At 39.7% G+C, this 19527-nt stretch overlaps 1 protein-coding gene across 2 annotated transcripts in view; it reads left to right on the top strand.

The window, feature by feature from the left end:
* prex2 (phosphatidylinositol-3,4,5-trisphosphate dependent Rac exchange factor 2) overlaps window positions 1-19527 on the top strand; it is a 352555-nt gene that overhangs the window by 61497 nt on the left and 271531 nt on the right. For both annotated transcript variants that reach the window (XM_033019360.1, XM_033019359.1), the window contains 4 exons: window positions 2241-2345; window positions 5549-5650; window positions 6590-6751; window positions 19247-19380. In XM_033019360.1, coding sequence (XP_032875251.1) covers window positions 2241-2345; window positions 5549-5650; window positions 6590-6751; window positions 19247-19380 — 503 coding nt within the window. The remainder of the gene's footprint in view (window positions 1-2240; window positions 2346-5548; window positions 5651-6589; window positions 6752-19246; window positions 19381-19527) is intronic.

Below are 19527 nucleotides of genomic sequence, written 5' to 3'. Positions count from 1 at the left end.
TACTTGGTACGTGTGTTTGGAAATGTATGGATTGCAGCCTTCTCCGAATGTCCCATAGCTTCACTATTTCATCGTCCTTCCTGAACAGACCAACTGTGGTCCCCCTCGGGCTGGATAACATGAATTCACAAAGGATGTGTTACCTTCTAAGTCTCTTGATTCTTTCACTTGTTTCACTGTCCCACACTACTACAGTTTTGTCTGTGTTATAATGAAATTCCATCACTGCTCCATTGTGACTTTTCAATGTAGCATAATTATCGCCATATACATTTCAAAACAATACGAATCGATCAAATCCTGCAGATGCCAGTTTTGAACCATTCGGGTGAGATTTACAGCAATAAACCTCTCCCTCATGACCCATTTACAAGCATTAGAGGAGCTTGAAGACTCGAGGTTCTTGATCCCACCTGCAGCACGGTCTGGTGTGGGCTCCCCTGCACCGAGGGCAGCAGCTCATAGCGGCGGCGCTTGGCCTGCACCAGCACCATCTTGTTTGCTATTTCTTTTTACCGAACATTTTCTATTCTATTCATCAGATCCTGCCGACTATGCCAATTGTTACAAGGGAACAGGTTCAATGAACTGACTAGTAAAACAGAAAAAGGCTCACTCATCTGTTTAGTTACAAATCAGATGTATTGGTAAGAGAGAGAACAAAAGCAATATTTGTCTCTATGCGCGGAGTCCGTTTTACAGCAGCACACCTTCCTCTCTCTCTGCCTCCGTCTGCATTTCTGATATGCCTCAGCCCATCGGTGAATCCCTCTTGTACATGAACTACCTTATGGCTTACCGGCGCCTGCCTTTATTCTGGCGGAAATCAGCTATCGAAATAATCGTCGGTCAGTCCTGGACAATAGCATTGCTCCCAAATTCAAATGGCTACAACCAATGGCAGGGGCCTGCATCCGAGCGAGGCCCCACCCTTTTGAAACAAAGTGCTATCAGCCGCAGACTTGGTGCCTAAAGCAATACACACAGCACTGCCGACTTAGCGTGTGGAGCTTTAATCAAAGCACTGTCGGCTACAGCTCTATGGGCTTTAAATATAGCACTACCGGCCACAGCGCTATGGGTCACAGACTGTTCGGGCAAAATTCTTATTACACATATATGATAATATTTAAGATGCATTTAGACAGACACATGAACAGGAGGGATATGGAGGAAAATGACCACGTGCAGGCAGGTGGGATTAGTTTAGATTGGTACCATGGTTGGCACCGACTAAGTGGTCCAAATCGTCTGTTTCAGTTCTATGTTCTATATTTCATTGATAAATTACTGTGTAACATCTTCTTAAAACTGAATTCTAAGCACAGAGCATTAATAAAATAACATCTGGAATTCTGGAAAATTTGCTAATCCACCAGCACCAAATTTGTGAGCGTGCCAGATTAACACAGTTTGACCATAATTATGTTTGGAGGATTTAAAGGGGCAGGCCTCTAGCGCACAACCCTCCACAATGCAACACTCCCGAGCACTGCGTTGCACAATAGTTCTCTGTTTTACTGCAACTCATCAACCAACCTATTTGTCCTTGGCAGTACGCAAATGGTAATCCATTATTGTTGGGGTAAGACATTGATAAATCTCACGGGTAGCTGTGGAGGAGTTATCTGCTACAGAAAAGGGAACTGACTATCTCAAAAATCAAGAAGGATGCATTTAGTAGAGAAAGAAAGAAGCAAATGGACATACTGACTGGATGAGGTCAACAGAAGTGGAGTGTTCATTGGAACAGGTCATGCCATTACATCACTGGATGGAAATGATTGCACCACAATGTGTCTGTTCCTACAGACGCATCGTAGAAAGCATCCAATCGGGGTACATACAACTTAGTTTGCCAACAACTCTGCCCAAATCCGCAAGAAATCAGAGAGTTGTGGGCACTGCACAGTCTATGACACATCTGCCTAGCCCGCATTGATTCCGTCTACTCTTCATACTGCCTCATCAAAGCATTTAACAAATTCAAAGACCATTTACCCCCCCCCCCCCCACCCCATCTGGCAGAAGATGCAGAAGCCAGAAATCACGCACCACCAGATTCAAGGACAGATTCTTCCCCACTTTTATCAGAGTAGCGAACGGTAACTACCCCCCCCCCCACCCCCCACCGAGACATGTAGTTTGGAGATGTGACCCTTTGTGTAGCCTTCTGCTAGGAACCCTTCTCCATAATTTCTGTGTTTTTCCTTGTGTTTCTTTTTTGTTTGAAAATGCAGAAACACCGATTTTCCATCTATGATGAGTTCTGCAGTAATCACGAAAAAGCACAAAGGCTGCTATTGGAACTGAATAAAATGCGGACTGTGAGGACGTTTTTGCTGGTAAGGACACCATTTTATACCATTGTAAAATGTGTTTAGTTGAATTGCATTGAAGGCAAAGTGATGCACAAAGTGATATTGTGCACCAGAAATAATATTTTAATGAGAAATAAGATTTTCAGGAAACCTCTGTTGATGAATGGTTATTGGTAGAATGGATCTAGGGGAAATCTCTTGGTTGATTAACTGTCTTCGGAGGCAGCGTTAAAATGTTTTTTTTTTGTAAGTTAATATTTGCATGATAACTTGCACCTGTACATTTTCAATCTGTCACTGGCCCAGGGTGTCATCCCTACTTGCCTCAAGACCTCAACCATTGTGCCAGTGCCCAAACAGTCAGCTTCAGGGAGTCTCAATGACTTTCGCCCAGTGGCACTCACCCCCGTCATCGCGAAGTTCTTTGAGCGACTGATCTTGGCTCACCTCAATGCCAGCTCCCTCCCACACTGGACCCCCATCAGTTTGCCTACCGGCCCAACAGCTCTACAGAGGACGCCATATCTGCGGCCCTACACTCTGCCCTGACCCACCTGGACAACAACAACTCCTACATCAGGTTGTAGTTCATCGACTTCAGCTCCGCGTTTAATACCGTCATCCCCGCCAGCTTGATCACCAAACTCAGCGGGCTTGGCATCACCACCTCCCTCTGCAATTGGACACTGGATTTCCTCACCAACAGACCCCAGTCTGTTAGGGTCAACAACCTCACCTCCTCCACTCTGACACTGAACACCGGCGTGCCACAGGGCTGTGTGCTCAGCCCTCTCCTCTACTCCCTCTTCACCCATGACTGCGTCCCTATGTATGGCTCCAACGCCATCATAAAATTTGCCGATGACACCACGGTGGTAGGACTGATCAGGGACAATAACGAATCAGCCTATAGGGAGGAGGTCCAGCACCTGGCAGCCTGGTGTGCCAATAATAACCTCGTCCTCAACTCAAAGAAGACGAAGGAAATCATCGTTGACTTCAGGAAGACCAGAGGTGGCAGACATACTCCCATCCACATAAACGGGACTGAGGTGGAGCGCGTCTCCAACTACAAATTCCTCGGGGTACATATCTCAGAGGATCTGTCCTGGTCCCTCAATACCACCAAACTGATCAAAAAGACGCAGCAGCGCCTCTACTTTCTGAGGAGGCTTAAGAAAGTTCACCTGTCCCCCCAGATCCTGTCCAACTTCTACCGCTGTACCATCGAAAGCATCCTGACCACCTGCTTCACGGTATGGCACAGCAGCTGCACAACAGCTGACAGGAAGGCACTGCAACGGGTGGTGAAAACCGCTCAGCACATCATCGGTGCCCCGCACCCTGCCATGGATGCCCTCCACCACAAACGGTGTCTGAGACGGGCCGGGAAAATCATCAAGGACCCTAACCATGGACTATTTTCCCTCCTCCCATCAGGGAGGCGGTACAGGAGCCTCAGGTCTCGCACAAGCAGGCTGAGGAACAGCTTTTTCCAAAACACCATTACCCTGCTGAACTCAGTCCCGACGCTAGCTATCTTTTATACTCTCCTATCTGTATATATTTATTTGCCTATGTACCAGTTTAATTCATCCACATTGCACATATTGTTTAACCAGCATTTTTATTTTTACTATCTTGTACTCTGACCAGATGCTAAACTGCATTTCGTTGTATCTGTACTCATATTTGTGCAATGACAATAAAGTTGAATCAAATCAAAATGAAGAATGCACTTACACTTTTGGGAATGCAAAATCATCCACATTTAATCACTTTTATATCTCTGATCATTTAATTTTGAAACTGCAAAAACTGTGTGTATGACATTCAGTGCTTCACCTGCGCTTCAGTTGATTGGGAAGAACAAGTAAGGATTTCTATTTTATTTCAGGTCCAATATTCAACATTATATTTCAAGAAGAGGTTATTTTTGCTTTGCAAATATCAAACAAAAGAACACATAAATTGATGGTTTAAGTAGTAATTGATAACATTAGGCCAGTGAAATGCAGGTGCAGGGATTTTTTTCACACACAGCCCAAAAAGATTTGGAATTTAACTCTGTAGGATGCATAGCCTTGCATGTTAATGCAAGTAGGTGGATAATATATAGAAACTTATTTCTCCATGTTTAATTTGAGGATGCAACTTATGACCCAAAGGATCCAAATCAGCAACATGTTATGCTGGAGCACTGTGGAAAAACCTCATCCAAACAAAGCCAAGTAGAATTCCCTAAAAGTCAATACATGAGGCTTCCACATCTTGAACTAATTTCCAACTCATTATTGCACTCCTGCCCGAACAATCCCAGGTGTATCATAGTCCCCATCTGGAACTATCATAGTTTTTCAGTGCCTTTTAATAGAAAGATGTAAGTAAACACCAAAGGTTGTTTTTCATGATTCCATGAGCGACAGAAACATTTGAACTTTCGCTTCAAGTCTTGTGATGGAGCTGCGATCTAAATCGCTGCAAGTTAGTAATTTAATAATTATCTTTGGGTTTGGCACTTTCTCCTTCTTGTAATTCCTATTCTTTGATTCTTCGTGTTGAAAATCAGCACAGGATTAATTCTTGTAATTCTCTCTTTCATTCATCACTGCACCATGATTTTAGGTACTAATAGACCATCTTACCATCCGAGATTTTTAAGTCGTCCACCAATAATCCATCGACTATTGGTGGATTAAACTATTTGAGTTAATAATATTGCTTTTCATGAACCATGATCGGTATCTTAATGCAGATATAGATACTTTCTCATGGAATTATTTATAAGATTAGATTCCTGCTTTGACATTTGAATGTAGTCTTGCAACATATGAAAGCAAGCTTAGTGTCATCTAATCAGTACTTTGTGGTTTGCTTCAACATTCTTTCATGCTTGGAGATGACTTGCAATTTAGTCCTTGCCCATTTTAAAGAAAATCAGTTCTGGGAGTGCAATTTAAAATTCTTAGTTGTTGGACTATGAATTATCAATACATGTGAAAAAGGAATATTAGGAATCAGTTGCATCATTAGAAATATGGCTTTACAAATGGATGTCTAGAGAGCAAGGATCTTTTTTTGTGTAACTTGTATCACCCTTGACAATACCTCTGCTGGATTACATTTCTTGTGATTTATGGCTACAGGAATTGTTTTTTAACTATAATAAGTTATATTAATATCAATGCATATACAATCTAATTCACGTTTTCATTTGGCTATACGAGGGTTGTATGCTGCTGGCAGGGCGGAAGAACCCTGATGTTCCACTTGAAGGCTATCTCGTGGCTCCAATACAAAGGATTTGCAAGTATCCACTTCTGCTAAAGGTACTCAATGTTGATAAAGTGGTACCATGATAGATATGGATTTTCTTGTGACCAGAACCATAGATTGCTTCCTCTGTGACATTTAAATATTGAAGTAATATTAAGACCAAAATTGGTACTGAGATTTAAAAAAATCAGTCATTTTCTTTCACTTTGAGCCATTGTCATTAAATAATTTCACTTTTAATGGGCAGCAGTGTTTGTGTAGAATTTTTGGTGCTTGGGTTGATATTCAGTACGTGCGCAACTCAACCCAAACAGTGGATGGTAGGAAAGAAATATGGATGCGTCAGTTGAAACTGTGATTTAGCTAAGTAAGACTAACTAAGTTAAGTTTTCACAAATACGGAAAAACTTGTGTCTTTCTTAAAAAAGAACAAATTTATGAATACTTTGGAATCGCTTGAAACTTTAATTGTTTAGGCAAGTGTATGTTTTTGTATCTTTATCTTAGTTATTTGTGTTTATATTGAGAGATTTGAGAAGTTTGTTACTGTATTAAGTTGTTTTTTTTATCTTGTAAGATGAGAACAACAGTTAATGGTAGACTGTCTTTTATTTTTCTAAATTGTAATGTTCATAGTAACGAATTAACATTTTTTGAGAACTAATATGAATCAGTTGTTAGATTTATTCCCAGTTCATGAAACTTCCGTTGACAAATCTTTGTCATTTGTTTTATAACACAAGCAATTCCAAAGTATTCATAAATGTTATAACATAAAACAAATAAGATTATTTCTAAACACACGTTTTATTATTATTAATATAACTGATTTTCCATTCTCAGACTCACTAATAAAAGAGTCTTATTGAATACTTTGAAGAGAATAATTACCAAGAGGTGAAGCATAATTTTCTTTTGCTAATGGAAATAAACAGAAGTTAACATTTTTAGGAATTATTTTCGTGAGGAAATGTGCACTTGCATTTATTCAGGAATTGATGAAGAGGACACCAAAGAGGCACAATGACTATTCAGCAGTACTCGAAGCTCTTCAGGCCATGAAAACGGTTTGCTCCACCATTAATGAAGCCAAGCGACAAATGGAAAAGCTGGAAATTCTCGAAGAATGGCAGTCACACATTGAAGGATGGGAGGTATTTCTGCTCTTTCTATTTTAAACTTTTGTAACCGTGAAGTTAAAGTTCAGCATGTTCCCAAACATGATGTTCTGTTTAATGCTAGCCCTGAGCAATTGCTGCATGGTGTATGAAAAAGTATGAAATTCTTTCTTGTCATAGTATTGCTTCACATAATAGAAATATATAGCACATTGATTGTGTATTTGGCCTGTTACATTTGCGCTGGGTCTTTGTAAGAACTTTTCATTTCATCCTTCCCTACTTCTCTCCCCCTTGTTACAGAACATGTTTTGGAATTTTAACCCAATGACATTAAAACATTGCAAAATATTTTAAGTCTGCATGGTGTATGAATGAATGAATGAATACTTTATTGTCACATGAGACAAGTCACTGTGAAATGCTTTGCTTGTCGCCATATAGGTATACACAGTATCTGCTCCAGACCCCCTTTGTTTTCCCCCTCATGGCTACCCGCCCACACTCTATTGTCCATTGTCTATTGAGGTGGTGGAACACTTGGAAGTATTGATGTTCCAAAATTTCAGAGTTTTGGGTGATGGTATTTGCCGATTTAAGTGTAATAATATAAACTTTAGTGGATTGTAGCATGTGTATTTTGTGTATTTTTTAAAATTGATATACAATGTAGCTACTGCTATGATAAGGAACCATTCATTTTTCATCTTTAATTTCAAATATCATCTTGAACCCATGAAGACCCTTGGGGTAAATGTTGAGGTAAAGTTGTTGCTACAGTTTTGTTGCACAGGGAGCTTCAATAAATATACTCAGCCATGGTAAAGGAAAGTTTTGAGTAATTGGGTCATACTTAATCGAAAGTTGTCTGAAGGTCAAGGTTGGTAGCAATGTGCTGATGAATGGAAGAAACATGGTAATTGGTCCCATTCCGAAACTTCACCTATCCTTTTTTTCTCCAGACATGCTGCCTGACCCGCTGACTTACTCCAGCACTTTGTGTCTATGGTAATTGGAAGTTTAACTACCATGTATTTGAATGCCTGGGTCCACAGCATTGTGAGGTAGAGAATTCCAAAAACTCATGACATGTCTCATTCTTAAAAGACCGCTTCTTCATCTCAAATGGCCAACTTATTATTCTGAAAGTATGCTCTTTGTTTTAGATTTCCCCGGGGGAAAAAAAAGTCCTGATACCATCTACTATATATGTATTACAGTACAGGAGGAAGCCATTTTGCACATGTGATCCATGTCAATCACCAGCAGAACAATCCCATTAGTCCTGTCCCTTCTCTCACATGCCCATCAACTCCTGACCTTCCAACTTTTACCTTGTCCAGCCATCCTTCTTAGAATCTGATGTCTCTTTTATATAATCACTTCTCAGCTTTTTCTAAATGCCAATGAGACTCAAAATGAACACAGCGTTCAAATGGGGCTCAGTGATGTGCAGAAGTAACGTGACTTCTCAATTTTTGTGCTCTACTCTTTGCCATAAAGGGCAACATTTCAGTTGCCTTACAAATGTCTTGCTGTATCTGAATGCTGGCATTATTGATGCGGCATTGGAACTGATTGGCAGAGTTGTACTCGTTCTTGAACAAATTCATTCAACCGTACTTTATCCACTTTGGTGGCAAAAACAGGAAAGCTGACTATTATCTAAATGGTGGCCGATTAGGAAAAGGGGAGATGCAACGAGACCTGGGTGCATTGGTACACCAGTCATTGAAAGTAGGCATGCAGGTGCAGCAGGCAGTAAAGAAAGCGAATGGTATGTTGGCATTCATAGCAAAAGGATTTGAGTATAGAAGCAGGGAAGTTCTGCTGCAGTTGTACAGGGTCTTGGGGAGACCACACCTGGAGTATTGCGTACCGTTTTGGTCTCCAAATCTGAGGAATGACATTATTGCCATAGAGGGAGTGCAGAGAAGGTTCACCAGACGGATTCCTGGGATGTCAAGACTTTCTTATGAATAAAGACTGGATAGACTCGGATTGTACTCGCTAGAATTTAGGAGATTGAGGGGGGATCTTATAGAAACGTACAAAATTCTTAAAGGATTGGACAGGCTAGATGCAGGAAGATTGTTCCCGATGTTGGGGAAGTCCAGGCCAAGGGGTCACAGCTTAAGGGGTCAGAGGGGAAATCCTTTAGAACCGAGATGAGAAAAACATTTTTCACGCAGAGAGTGGTGAATCTCTGCAACTCTTTGCCACAGAAGGTAGTTGAGGCCAGTTCATTGGCTATATTTAAGAGGGAGTTAGATGTGGCCCTTGTGGCTAGAGGGATCAGGGGGTAAGGAGAAAAGGCAGGTACGATGATCAGCCATGATCATATTGAATGGCGGAGCAGGCTCGTAGGGCTGAATAGCCTACTCCTGCACCTATTTTCTATGTTTTCTATGTTTCTAACCGTACGCTGGGATAGTTGTTTTGTTTGCTTTCTGGCTTTGGAAAAGGATTAAACAATTAATATCCAATTTGGCACCCATAACCTATTTTACTACAGAATGGCAAAAAAACTGGAGATGTTCATTCTAGACATGGAACAGGAAATATAGTATCAAACTTTTCAGTATTCTGTTAGGCACAAGGAAATAAAACTTTGATAATTGTGTTATTAAGTATTTCTCTTACTATGTGTTAACTGGTCTTTCGGGGAGATTATGAAAGCACACAGTGCCAGATAATATAGTGTAGAGATTAATAGTATTTTTTCAAGTGGGTTAAGATTTATGGAATATGCATGGCATTTCAATGGTAGGTTGGACAGATGATTTACAGTTATTCTTTCTTTGCTGTTGATTCCTATGAACAAATGTTACTACAGACAAACTGAGATAACAAGTGATGTATATCTGCACCACCTATGTTAAAGTTATAGTTTAGAAGGTAATTATTTAGTTAAGGGGGAAACAAAACACAGTGAATATCTTTGTGCCTTGCATCTGCATGGTCAAAAACAATCTCTCACTTTTCAGCCAAGATCTTTATTTCATTCATGTTGCAGTGAAATAAACTGGGGAAGCTGCAAATAAGAAAACTTGTGATAATGTAGCTGCACAATATGTTGGTGATGTGATGCTGCACATGCGTATAGTGTTCGGTTTTGGTCGCCCTGCTATAGGAAAGATGGCATAAAGCTGGAAAAAATGCGGAGAAGATATAGAAGGATGAAGAAAGGAGGAGGAGGAGGAGCCCGAAGGCTGAGGAAGGGGAGGAGACAGCAAGGGCTAACAAAATTGGGAGAATTCAATGTTCATGCCCCCAGGATGCTGATTCCCCAATATAATGAGAGGTTGGGTAGGCTTGGACTTTAATCCTTGAAGGGCAGGAGGCTGAGGCGGCGATCTTCTCGATGTGGTTAAAATCATAAGGGAAATAACGCATAACCAAAACTAGTAATTTGTGAAAGGTGTCTTCACAACTTACAATTGTATTGAATTTTCAATCCAAGGTTGTGCAAATGTCACAATCAGAAGTGGAAAAATTATTTGTGACAATCCAAATAACATCTTGCTTATATTTAATTTGCATTGTCACAAAAATCAACTCGCAAGAAAAATATCAATGGATATTGAAATGGAACACAAAGCAACTTAATGTGATCAATGGTACACAAAAATGCTGGAGAAACTCAGCGGGTGCAGAAGCATCTTTGGAGCGAAAGAAATAGGCAATGTTTCGGGCCGAAACCCTTCTTCAGATAACATTAAACAATTAATGTTATCAACAATGACTATGAATGGCAGGTAAATGTTCAGATAAAACCAGCACTATGATGAATTAAGTGACTTTATAGCCAGCATTGTTTGAAGGTCAGTTGTGGATGAAAATAACGTCTAGCATAAGAAGTACACTTATCAAAACATCAGACCTGCTAAGAAAATAACACTTGTGGTTTACTTTATCGTATAATTTCAAATTAGACCCAGAGCTTGGTCTGGAGCCAAAGTAGGAAAGGAATAGAATCAAGAAACACTTTTGTGTGGCAAAGTTGATGTCAAATGAAATCATTTTCCACAACCCTTCCTATAAATGATTATTAAAAGCAGCTATAATTTACAGTTTATGAAAGGATATAAAGGTGATTGTGAAAAGACAATAAATAATTATATCAGGGAGCAAAATGTCCATGAAATTCAAGTTCAAGTTCACGTTTGTTGTCACATGCACCAATTGGTACAGTGAAATTTGAGTTACCATACAGACGTACGAATAAAAAGAACATAATAAACAATAGCATTTAACGTGAACATCTACCACAGTGGAATCAACATTTCTCACTGTGATGGAAGGCAATAAAGTTGTCATCTTCCTCTTTGTTCACACGTGGTCGGGACCTTTGAACCCTCCGCCGTCGCCGCTACGGACCGCCCAATGCACAGGAATGATCGAAACCCTGCCGTTGGAACGGATCGGAACATACTCTGCGGCTTGGAGTTTCCAATTCGGCCACTTCTTATCGGACACCGCGGCTGCCGAGACTACTGGCCTTGCTGGACGGAGCTCCAACACTGCCGATCCTCGGCACGGGATCGCCCCGCTTCGCGATTTTAAAGTCAGCGCCGCACCTGCGGCTAGAGGCTCCACAGACCACAGCTCCACGGTGTTAAAGTCAGCAGGCCCAACACTCTGGAGCTCCAACACTGGCTCCGCGATGGTAATTCTGCACTGCATCTGCTGCTGAACCTCTGGGCCGATCTCTTGTAGGAAAGGCCGCGCCAATCCAGTTGGTAGGCCATGGGGGGGGGGGGGGGGGGGGGGAAAGAAGATGCAACACAGAAAAAAGACGCATTTCTGTCCAGGTAAGTGACTGAAAAAAACAGTTTCCCCTTATTCCCCCCCCCCCCAACCATCCCCCACATAAGACATACATTAAAACATACATTTAGACACACTAAAAATAACAAAAAGTGTGAAAGGACTAACGAGCTGCTGGCGAGGCAGCCACTAGCTGTGTAAAATGTGCAAGGTGTATATATACATATACATTCCTTCATTATCTCATTGATAAGCTGCTAGCTAAATTGTAGTATTGCACAAATCACTGTTCATATTGGGTATCCACTGCATTAGGCTGGAATGTATGACCTGCTTCTGCATCTGAAATCTCTGGCCTCTGTTTCAGCCACTCTCGGGATTTCTGGCCTCGATCTTGATAGCTCTCCATGTTGTTGGCCTTCAGCTTGGCTTGCAGCCATTTCCAGAGTTTCCCATTTGCCAACCAAATCCCAAACTTGCCCGAGTCTGCAGCAGATCCCATGACCCAGATCAAATTTGTCCCCTGATCAGAGCAATTGACTAAAGTGCATCAAGGGATGTGTATTTAAAACCCAGGTGACTAATGAAGGTAAACTGCTTATGGACATGATTTAAATATTTAGAAAGAAGTATAATTGTTTGTTTAGTTTAAGTTATTTCTCAACAGAACCAAATATTTGGCCTTTTAACCAATGTCAGCATTTGGATGGAACTAAAGTAATTACACTGCAAAAATATCTTCACATGTCCTTGTTTGACAAAATAATTCAATACTTTAATGGTGGTTTCAGAGAATATTTTTGGTTTTATTCACTAAGAGGTATGTACTGAAAATGGGGCAGTTGTAAAGTATGTATTTTTAAAAGTGTGTGTTTCATTCTAATCCAATTTATGAATCTACCTTAAACCTGTATTCCCTGTCATAAAAAGCAATTTCCTTCATTAAATGAACCCATTTTAAGTCCTAATCAAGATTTTTGAGCAGAACTGAGAAACGTGTTCATTGGACACTTTTCTTGGAAGGGGGTGATGATTTTGCATTGACACCAATTGGTGAATGGTAATAGCTTCAGAAATCATGTTAGAAGACCCACACTATATTGAAGGTCGAGAAATTTAACTTGCTGGTGTTGCAGAGGAGCAAGGGTAGAGAGTTAGTGTTAAATTGAGTTATTTTGTCAATCTAAACTTGACTCAAACGCTTGTAGCTGTTGAAATCGATTCTTTATTCAGCTGAGACTAGTCTCTGAACCTTCCAACACAGAGTGATGCTCTGGGGCGGGTCCAGAAAAGAGTAACTTTGATAGAACTCATGGCATTTATATAGGTATTAGACATTTCAGATTCAGAGGGTATGACAAGCTAGTAACCAATCATTTGAGTCCTTCTGGTGATTTACAACATCAGTCACATGATCCCCCCTTCCCTGGCCTCATTTTACAACCTTTGTTTGCCTGTGGTATAACTTTGTTTAGAATTCTTTTATTTCAACACAGTAAAACCCCAGTAGGCTCAATTATAAAAGACCACCCCTAAAAATATACGATACATGTGTAATACAATGATCACACAAGTCATACATACTTTCCATACCAAGAAGAAAGATATTTCTATAAATCTAAACAAAGTCTAATGTTTACAGTCCTACTAAGACACAATACATTTCATAAATTGTTTCACTACAGTTGTACACAGCTTAAAATACTATTACCTATGTATTAAAACATTAATTATATGAGTTCGCCGAATTACGGTTTCTAAGTTCAAAACCCACACACATCTCCCAACCAAGCATACATGGGTTGTAAATCTGTTAACTTAATTAATAAATGTTTTGTGTCAGGATACAGCTTCATTCTAATTTGCAGCCCCTTTCCTGCTATCTGGAAGCTGGATTTCCAATCTCTTTGCAAGGCCTTTTACAAATATTACAGAACAAAGCGTAATTTCACAACTCAGACCATTATATCAGAATTACATCTGCTTCTTCGACTTTCTATAAACATAGGAAGGTCACATATCCTTCAATCTGATTCTCTTCCTCTCCAAGCAACTGTTCTACATCCGATCCTAATTACATCTCAACCTAATTATAATTTAACTTAGCCAAAGCTAAATTACAGAGTCTATTACATCTCAGCCTTGAATTCTGTCAAACTCAGCATTAACTTCACAGCTCAAGAATGTGCCATAGAGAAAGAGCAGATGACCTCTGGCCTAAGAAGAGGCTCTATTCAGTAATCCATTCTTCAACACAAAATCATATCAAATACAATTTCCTCCAACGTATAATTGCCTCAAAGCAATAAGCTGAGCTATGCAGGTTCAGATTAGCGTTTCTATGTTTTGATTCATCCGTTCCCTGTGTGTGTGTTTCCTTGTACTTTATTTCTTTAGGATACACGTGTTTCTGAAAACCTTAAGGTTTTCTTTTGCAAATTACCTAGCTTATATAAAAGGCTTACACTCTGCTCACCCCGCAGATCCCAGTCCCACTCCGACTTCACTCAGAGGCCTCCGGTTCAACTCAGCAACTCCCAGCTGGTCGTGCTGGTTGCTGCAGAAGCAGCCCGCAAGCCGCTGCTGTCTGTAGAATGCAAGGTTGTGGAGCATTTTGATAAAGTCTTCACATCTGGTTGAGATTTATTGCTCGATGTCCCCAGAGTGATGTATGTAACAAACCATCATCTGAGAGAAAAATAAATTACCAGAATCTTGTTCTCCTCAAATGACTCTAATTCAGTTGGATTGATGCTCAGCTGTTGTGGTCAGAGCCTAAATAGATGTGAAGAGCAATAGAAATGGAGATTTCAAATTATATTTTTAGACCCTTTAGAAGAAGCAATGAATATTAAGGCTGATTCACAAAAACTAATATCATACTTTTATAATAATATATTAAATAGAGAATTACACTCAACAGAGGCACTAAGAGAAGATTGGGAACATGAACTAATGAGAAAGATCCCGAAGGATAGATGGGAAAAGTATCTGATGAACACACATAATTGTTCCATTAATGAAAGACATAATTTAATTCAATTTAAATGATTACAGACTATATTATTCAAAAACGAGGATGAATAAATTTTACCCAAACGTCTCTCCCAGATGCGATAAATGTTTGTTTCAAAATGCTAATATAGCACATTCATTTGTAGGATGTATAAAGTTGAATAAATTTGGAGCGATATATTTAATAATAATAATAATAATAATAATAATAATAATAATAATAATAATAATAATAATAATAATAATAATAATAATAATAATAATAATAATAATAATAATAATAATAATAATAATAATAATAAATACTTTATTCATCCCCTCAGGGAAATTCAGATGTCCAGAAGCCCCCAACCAACAAACCCACAGATTCAAAACTAACGCAGACAGAAAATACATAGAATACAATGTGGACACTACCTGAGAGCAATAAATACTTAAAAAGACCAATAATTAACAGTTAAAAATTAAAAAATTGCAAAAATGCATCCCCGTACAGCCTAGCGGTCCGAATTATAAAATCTAATGGCTGCAGGGGTGAAGGATCTCCTGACTTTTCAAGTCAAGAATAGAACCTAATACAGAATGGATTATATTTGGAATAATAGTAAAAGATATCAATTTAAATAAGGACCAACATTTTTTTTTAAATTATGGGTTAATAATTAGAAAGAAATTGATACTTAAATTTTGGAAAAATACAGCTATTCCAACTGTTAAAATGTGGATTAGGAATATGACGGACATAGCACGCCTTGAAGAAATGAGACTCCGACATAGATAAATATGACCAATTCTTAAGGAGTTGGTCCCCCTTTATCGACTTTTTGGAATCATGTGATGCAGCGGTACCGTAAAGATTGCTGATTTCAGGTCAGGTCGCGGATAGATCTACATCTCCGAATAAAGATTTGAAAATTTATCTTTTAAGGGTCTTTTGCTCCTATTTCTACTTTTAAGAAGCAGAAAGAAGCGCCAAGCATTGGGATCCAGACATCAAGGACAACTGGCCTCAGTTCCCCGCTCACATTTGGCAGTGTTCTACATCTGAACCAGGGGCTGCTGAGCATTTTTGAAAGTGGGGGGGGGGGGGTGCGCGCGATCATGGGCCTTTGGGGTACCCGGTGAGGGAGTGGAGCAACCGAGTGGGGAGAGGGTGTGGAAGTGGGGTGTCCCCCCTCCCAGGGTAGGAACTTTTTGAAATTTGATGTATTAAAATCATGTTTTAGTGCATTGTAGAAGTATAATTTCAATGTTTTTTGTATTAAGTATTTTTAAGAGGTAACTTTTTAAGGGGTATTTTTTTCCACAAAAAAGGGGGTGGGTGTATGGAACAAGCTGCCAAAGGAGATAGTTGAGGCAGGGACCATCCCAACATTTAAGAAACAGTTAGACTTTTGGAGGTATGGACCAAAAGCAGATAGTGTAGCTGGGACATGTTGGCGGGTGTGGGCAAGTAACGCCGTGGGGCCTGTTTTCACTCTGTATCACTCTATGACTACATTATACCTCCATGCATGAATGCTTCAAAATCAAGTGATCGAGTTTTATTGCCATATACTCAAGCATAGAAACATAAAATATAGGTGCAGGAATAGGCCATTCGGCCCCTGTAACCAGCACTGCCTTCAATATGATCATGGCTGTTCATCTAAAACCAGTACTTCTTTCCTATTTTTTCCCCCCATATCCCTTGATTTAATTAGCCCCAAGAACTAAATGTAACTCTCTCTTGAAAACATCCAGTGAATTGGCCTGCACTGCCTTCTGTGGAAGAGAATTCCACAGATTCACAACTCTCTGCGTGAAGAAAGTTTGTCCTCATCTCAGTCCTAACTGGCCCCCCCTTTATTCTTAAACTGTGACCCCTGGTTCTGAACTCCCCCAACATCGGGAACATTTTTCCTGCAGTTACAGTAAGTGAAAATCTAGCAGGCAAGCAGGATGTTTTATCCTTTTTATGAATCACCAGCCCTGCAAACAGTCGCCAGCCCCGGCTCCCCGGCTCCCCGCCGCTGCTTCAGCCCCGGCTCTCCAACACCCGCGGCCCATGCAGTTTATATGAGTTTTGACATTTTTGTTGATCACAGAATTTCTCACGACAGAGCGTGAGAAATTTGTGATCAGCGTGAGAGCGTGTGAATTTGTCCAAATGCGTGATTCGCACGCTCAAAGCGTGAGAGTTGGCAGCCCTGTAACTCGGCACCTTCTGTGGAACTTGGTAAACGATTCAGCAGTCTGCAGTCACCTCTGTAACTGCCCAGTCACACCACTCAATGTCAACAGAGTGTCCTTATAAATAGCAAGGAGAGCAGGATTTTTGTGCGATCTGCTCTTATTTCTACCAAGACTGAGATTTGATCCATCGCAGTACAAGTGTTAACGTGTGGTACTGCAAGCAGCAACACCATTAGGCGCATGCTTGATGGGGGTGTGGTCGGGGGTGAGATAGGGGGAGGGAGGGGGGGGTGGGAAGTAAGGAATGCTAATGGAACTAGCAAACTTGAAGTGGCTGCTATAAATTTGCCAAAGTGATCTATTCCAAAGTGTTGTTATGACTGCATTTAAATTTCAGAAAATCAATATTTGACTGAAGATCTTTAAACAGGAAGTAGACCGCATTTTTGAATTGTGAATAAACAGTTTTGATTATTCAGAGTGGGTGCCAAAGTCTCAGATCAAGTCCCAAGCTTTTTGTCATGGAATGGATAATATTTGTTTTAAAACATCGACATCTGGTTCTGGGTGAATAAGCTGAAATACAAAAGGGAAAAGCTTGAGAATTTTCTTCCAGAAGGAAATGCTTAGCTTGCTGCTTGGCTTTGAGGAAATGGAGGGCTATTTTTGGATTTTAACAAGATCAAAGCTTAGTTGTAGTTTCTGTGTGAGGTAAAATAAAAGGGTAAGTTAGTTACTAAGATCAGCATCATCAAAAGTCAGATGTTGGAAACCTGAAAATAAAACATAATGCTGGAAATGCTCATCAGGTCAGGCAGTATATGTAGCTAGAGAAACAGAATTAATTATTCAGTTCACTGACGTTTCATCTGAACTAACCAATTATTATCTGAAATTATTCAATTCATTGTTTTGCTCCATGAATTGAAAGTCCGAAGCAGTGATCTGCTTCTGACAAGAATGCTTCTCAATGACAGGAACAGGCATTCAATGTCATCAGAAGCCAATATGTATAGATAATAGGTGTTGGCCTTGCTGATGACATGTACTCGGGTTGTAATTTAGAAGTTAGCTTGGGGACAAGAGTGCTTTAGAAGCTTGCTTTTTCCCAGTACTCAATTTTATTTTAATATTTGCTGCATGGATTCTTTTTAAATCTAGCCAGTAAAACTGGTATGTTAAAAATGAATTATCTCAGTTTGTCAGACCTTTTCTCAGATGCTCCATTGCATGCCAATTTAGAGCAGGTGACTGGATGAGCTTATGCCATTTAAAGACACCACAAGACATTAACATTTAGTAAAAGAGACACCTAGAATGTAATGTTTAAGAAGGAACTGCAGATGCTGGAAAAATCAAAAGAAGACAAAAAATGCTGGAGAAACTCAGCGGGTGAGGCAGCATCTATGGAGAAACAAGTATTTTTTGTCTACTTTCGTTTCCTTTTCTCCATAGATGCTGGCTCACCCGCTGAGTTCCTCCAGCAATTTTTGGTCTACTTTCGCTTCCCTTTTCTCCATAGATGCTGCCTCACCTGCTGAGTTTCTCCAGCATTTTTTGTTTTGCTCCAGGGTTGAAAGTCTGAAGCAGTGATCTGCTTTCTCATGCTTACACAGGGTTTCATTGGAGCTACATAAGAGGCCAAAGATGGAAGGTTAATGTGGGAGGTGCACAGAGAATTCAAGTGATGGGCAATTGTAAGCTCAGGAGTCATTGGATAGGAATAAATTGAGCTGTTTATTTGAATATAGAGTTTTAGGACATCAAATCAAAATAGGCCGTATGACCCACTGTGTCTATGCCTTTTATTGTATCTATCTATATAATCCCATTTACCTACATTATGTTGCAGAATGATTCCCAGTTTATGTTTGACTTTCCCAATATAGAGGACGCCACTTCACTCTCCCACCATAAATGGCAATCCGTCTGGTTTCGTATGTTCAACCAATCTTACATTTAACCCATTTGGAAGCTTCACACCCACTTCTCACAGCTTCCACATACTGCCAGCTATTCAACAACACCACAAGACATTAACATTTAGTCATGAAGACGCCTAGAATGTAATGTAGTCTATTATGTTCTAACAACGATAAATTAAATAATTATAATTCAGTATTCATAATATTTGGAAGAAACTGGATGAGGGGAAGGAAAATATTTTATTTTCAATCTCTCTAACATTTGTCAATTAAAGGATATGAGTTTTGAGAGTTAAAATAGATCAAAAGGTCTGAGTTGGTTTCAGACTGAGATAAAGAAAAATGGAATTATGAATAAACTGCATGCACATTAAATTTAATTTTATGCGTTTTAAATATGACTTAACTGGCACTTAGTTTTCAATTGGAGATTTTGGAAGTGAGAGTTCTCTGATTGTTCATTGGCTACTTTAGCGAAATAATACAAAAATTGTCCTCGGATTACCGTGGCCATCATGGCAGAGAGACAAGTGAAGTTCTGTACAAATAATTTGCTAATCGAATTTTAAAAGAAAAGAAGTACATTGATTATTTCTTGCTTTGAGCTGTCAATAATTAATTTTATTTTGCTTTATATTTTTTTCAGGGATCCAACATAACAGATGCATGCACTGAAATACTGATGCAAGGCACTCTACTGAAAATTTCAGCTGGGAATATTCAGGAACGAATTTTCTTCCTCTTTGATAACTTGCTGGTATATTGTAAAAAGAAGCATAGGTGAGTGTTTTCATTTTCACTGTTTATGATATGGAAATGCTTTAAAGTATATCATGCTCCATTTGCAGTACATAATTTACGCGTGGCTGTCCTTCACAAGATTTGCGAATCCTAATATGAATTACCAGAGGAACCAATAATAGACAA

This window comes from Amblyraja radiata, chromosome 4 (assembly GCF_010909765.2).
Source record: "Amblyraja radiata isolate CabotCenter1 chromosome 4, sAmbRad1.1.pri, whole genome shotgun sequence".
Classification (NCBI taxonomy): Eukaryota; Metazoa; Chordata; class Chondrichthyes; order Rajiformes; family Rajidae; genus Amblyraja; species Amblyraja radiata.
This window is presented reverse-complemented; position numbering and strand designations above follow the sequence as displayed.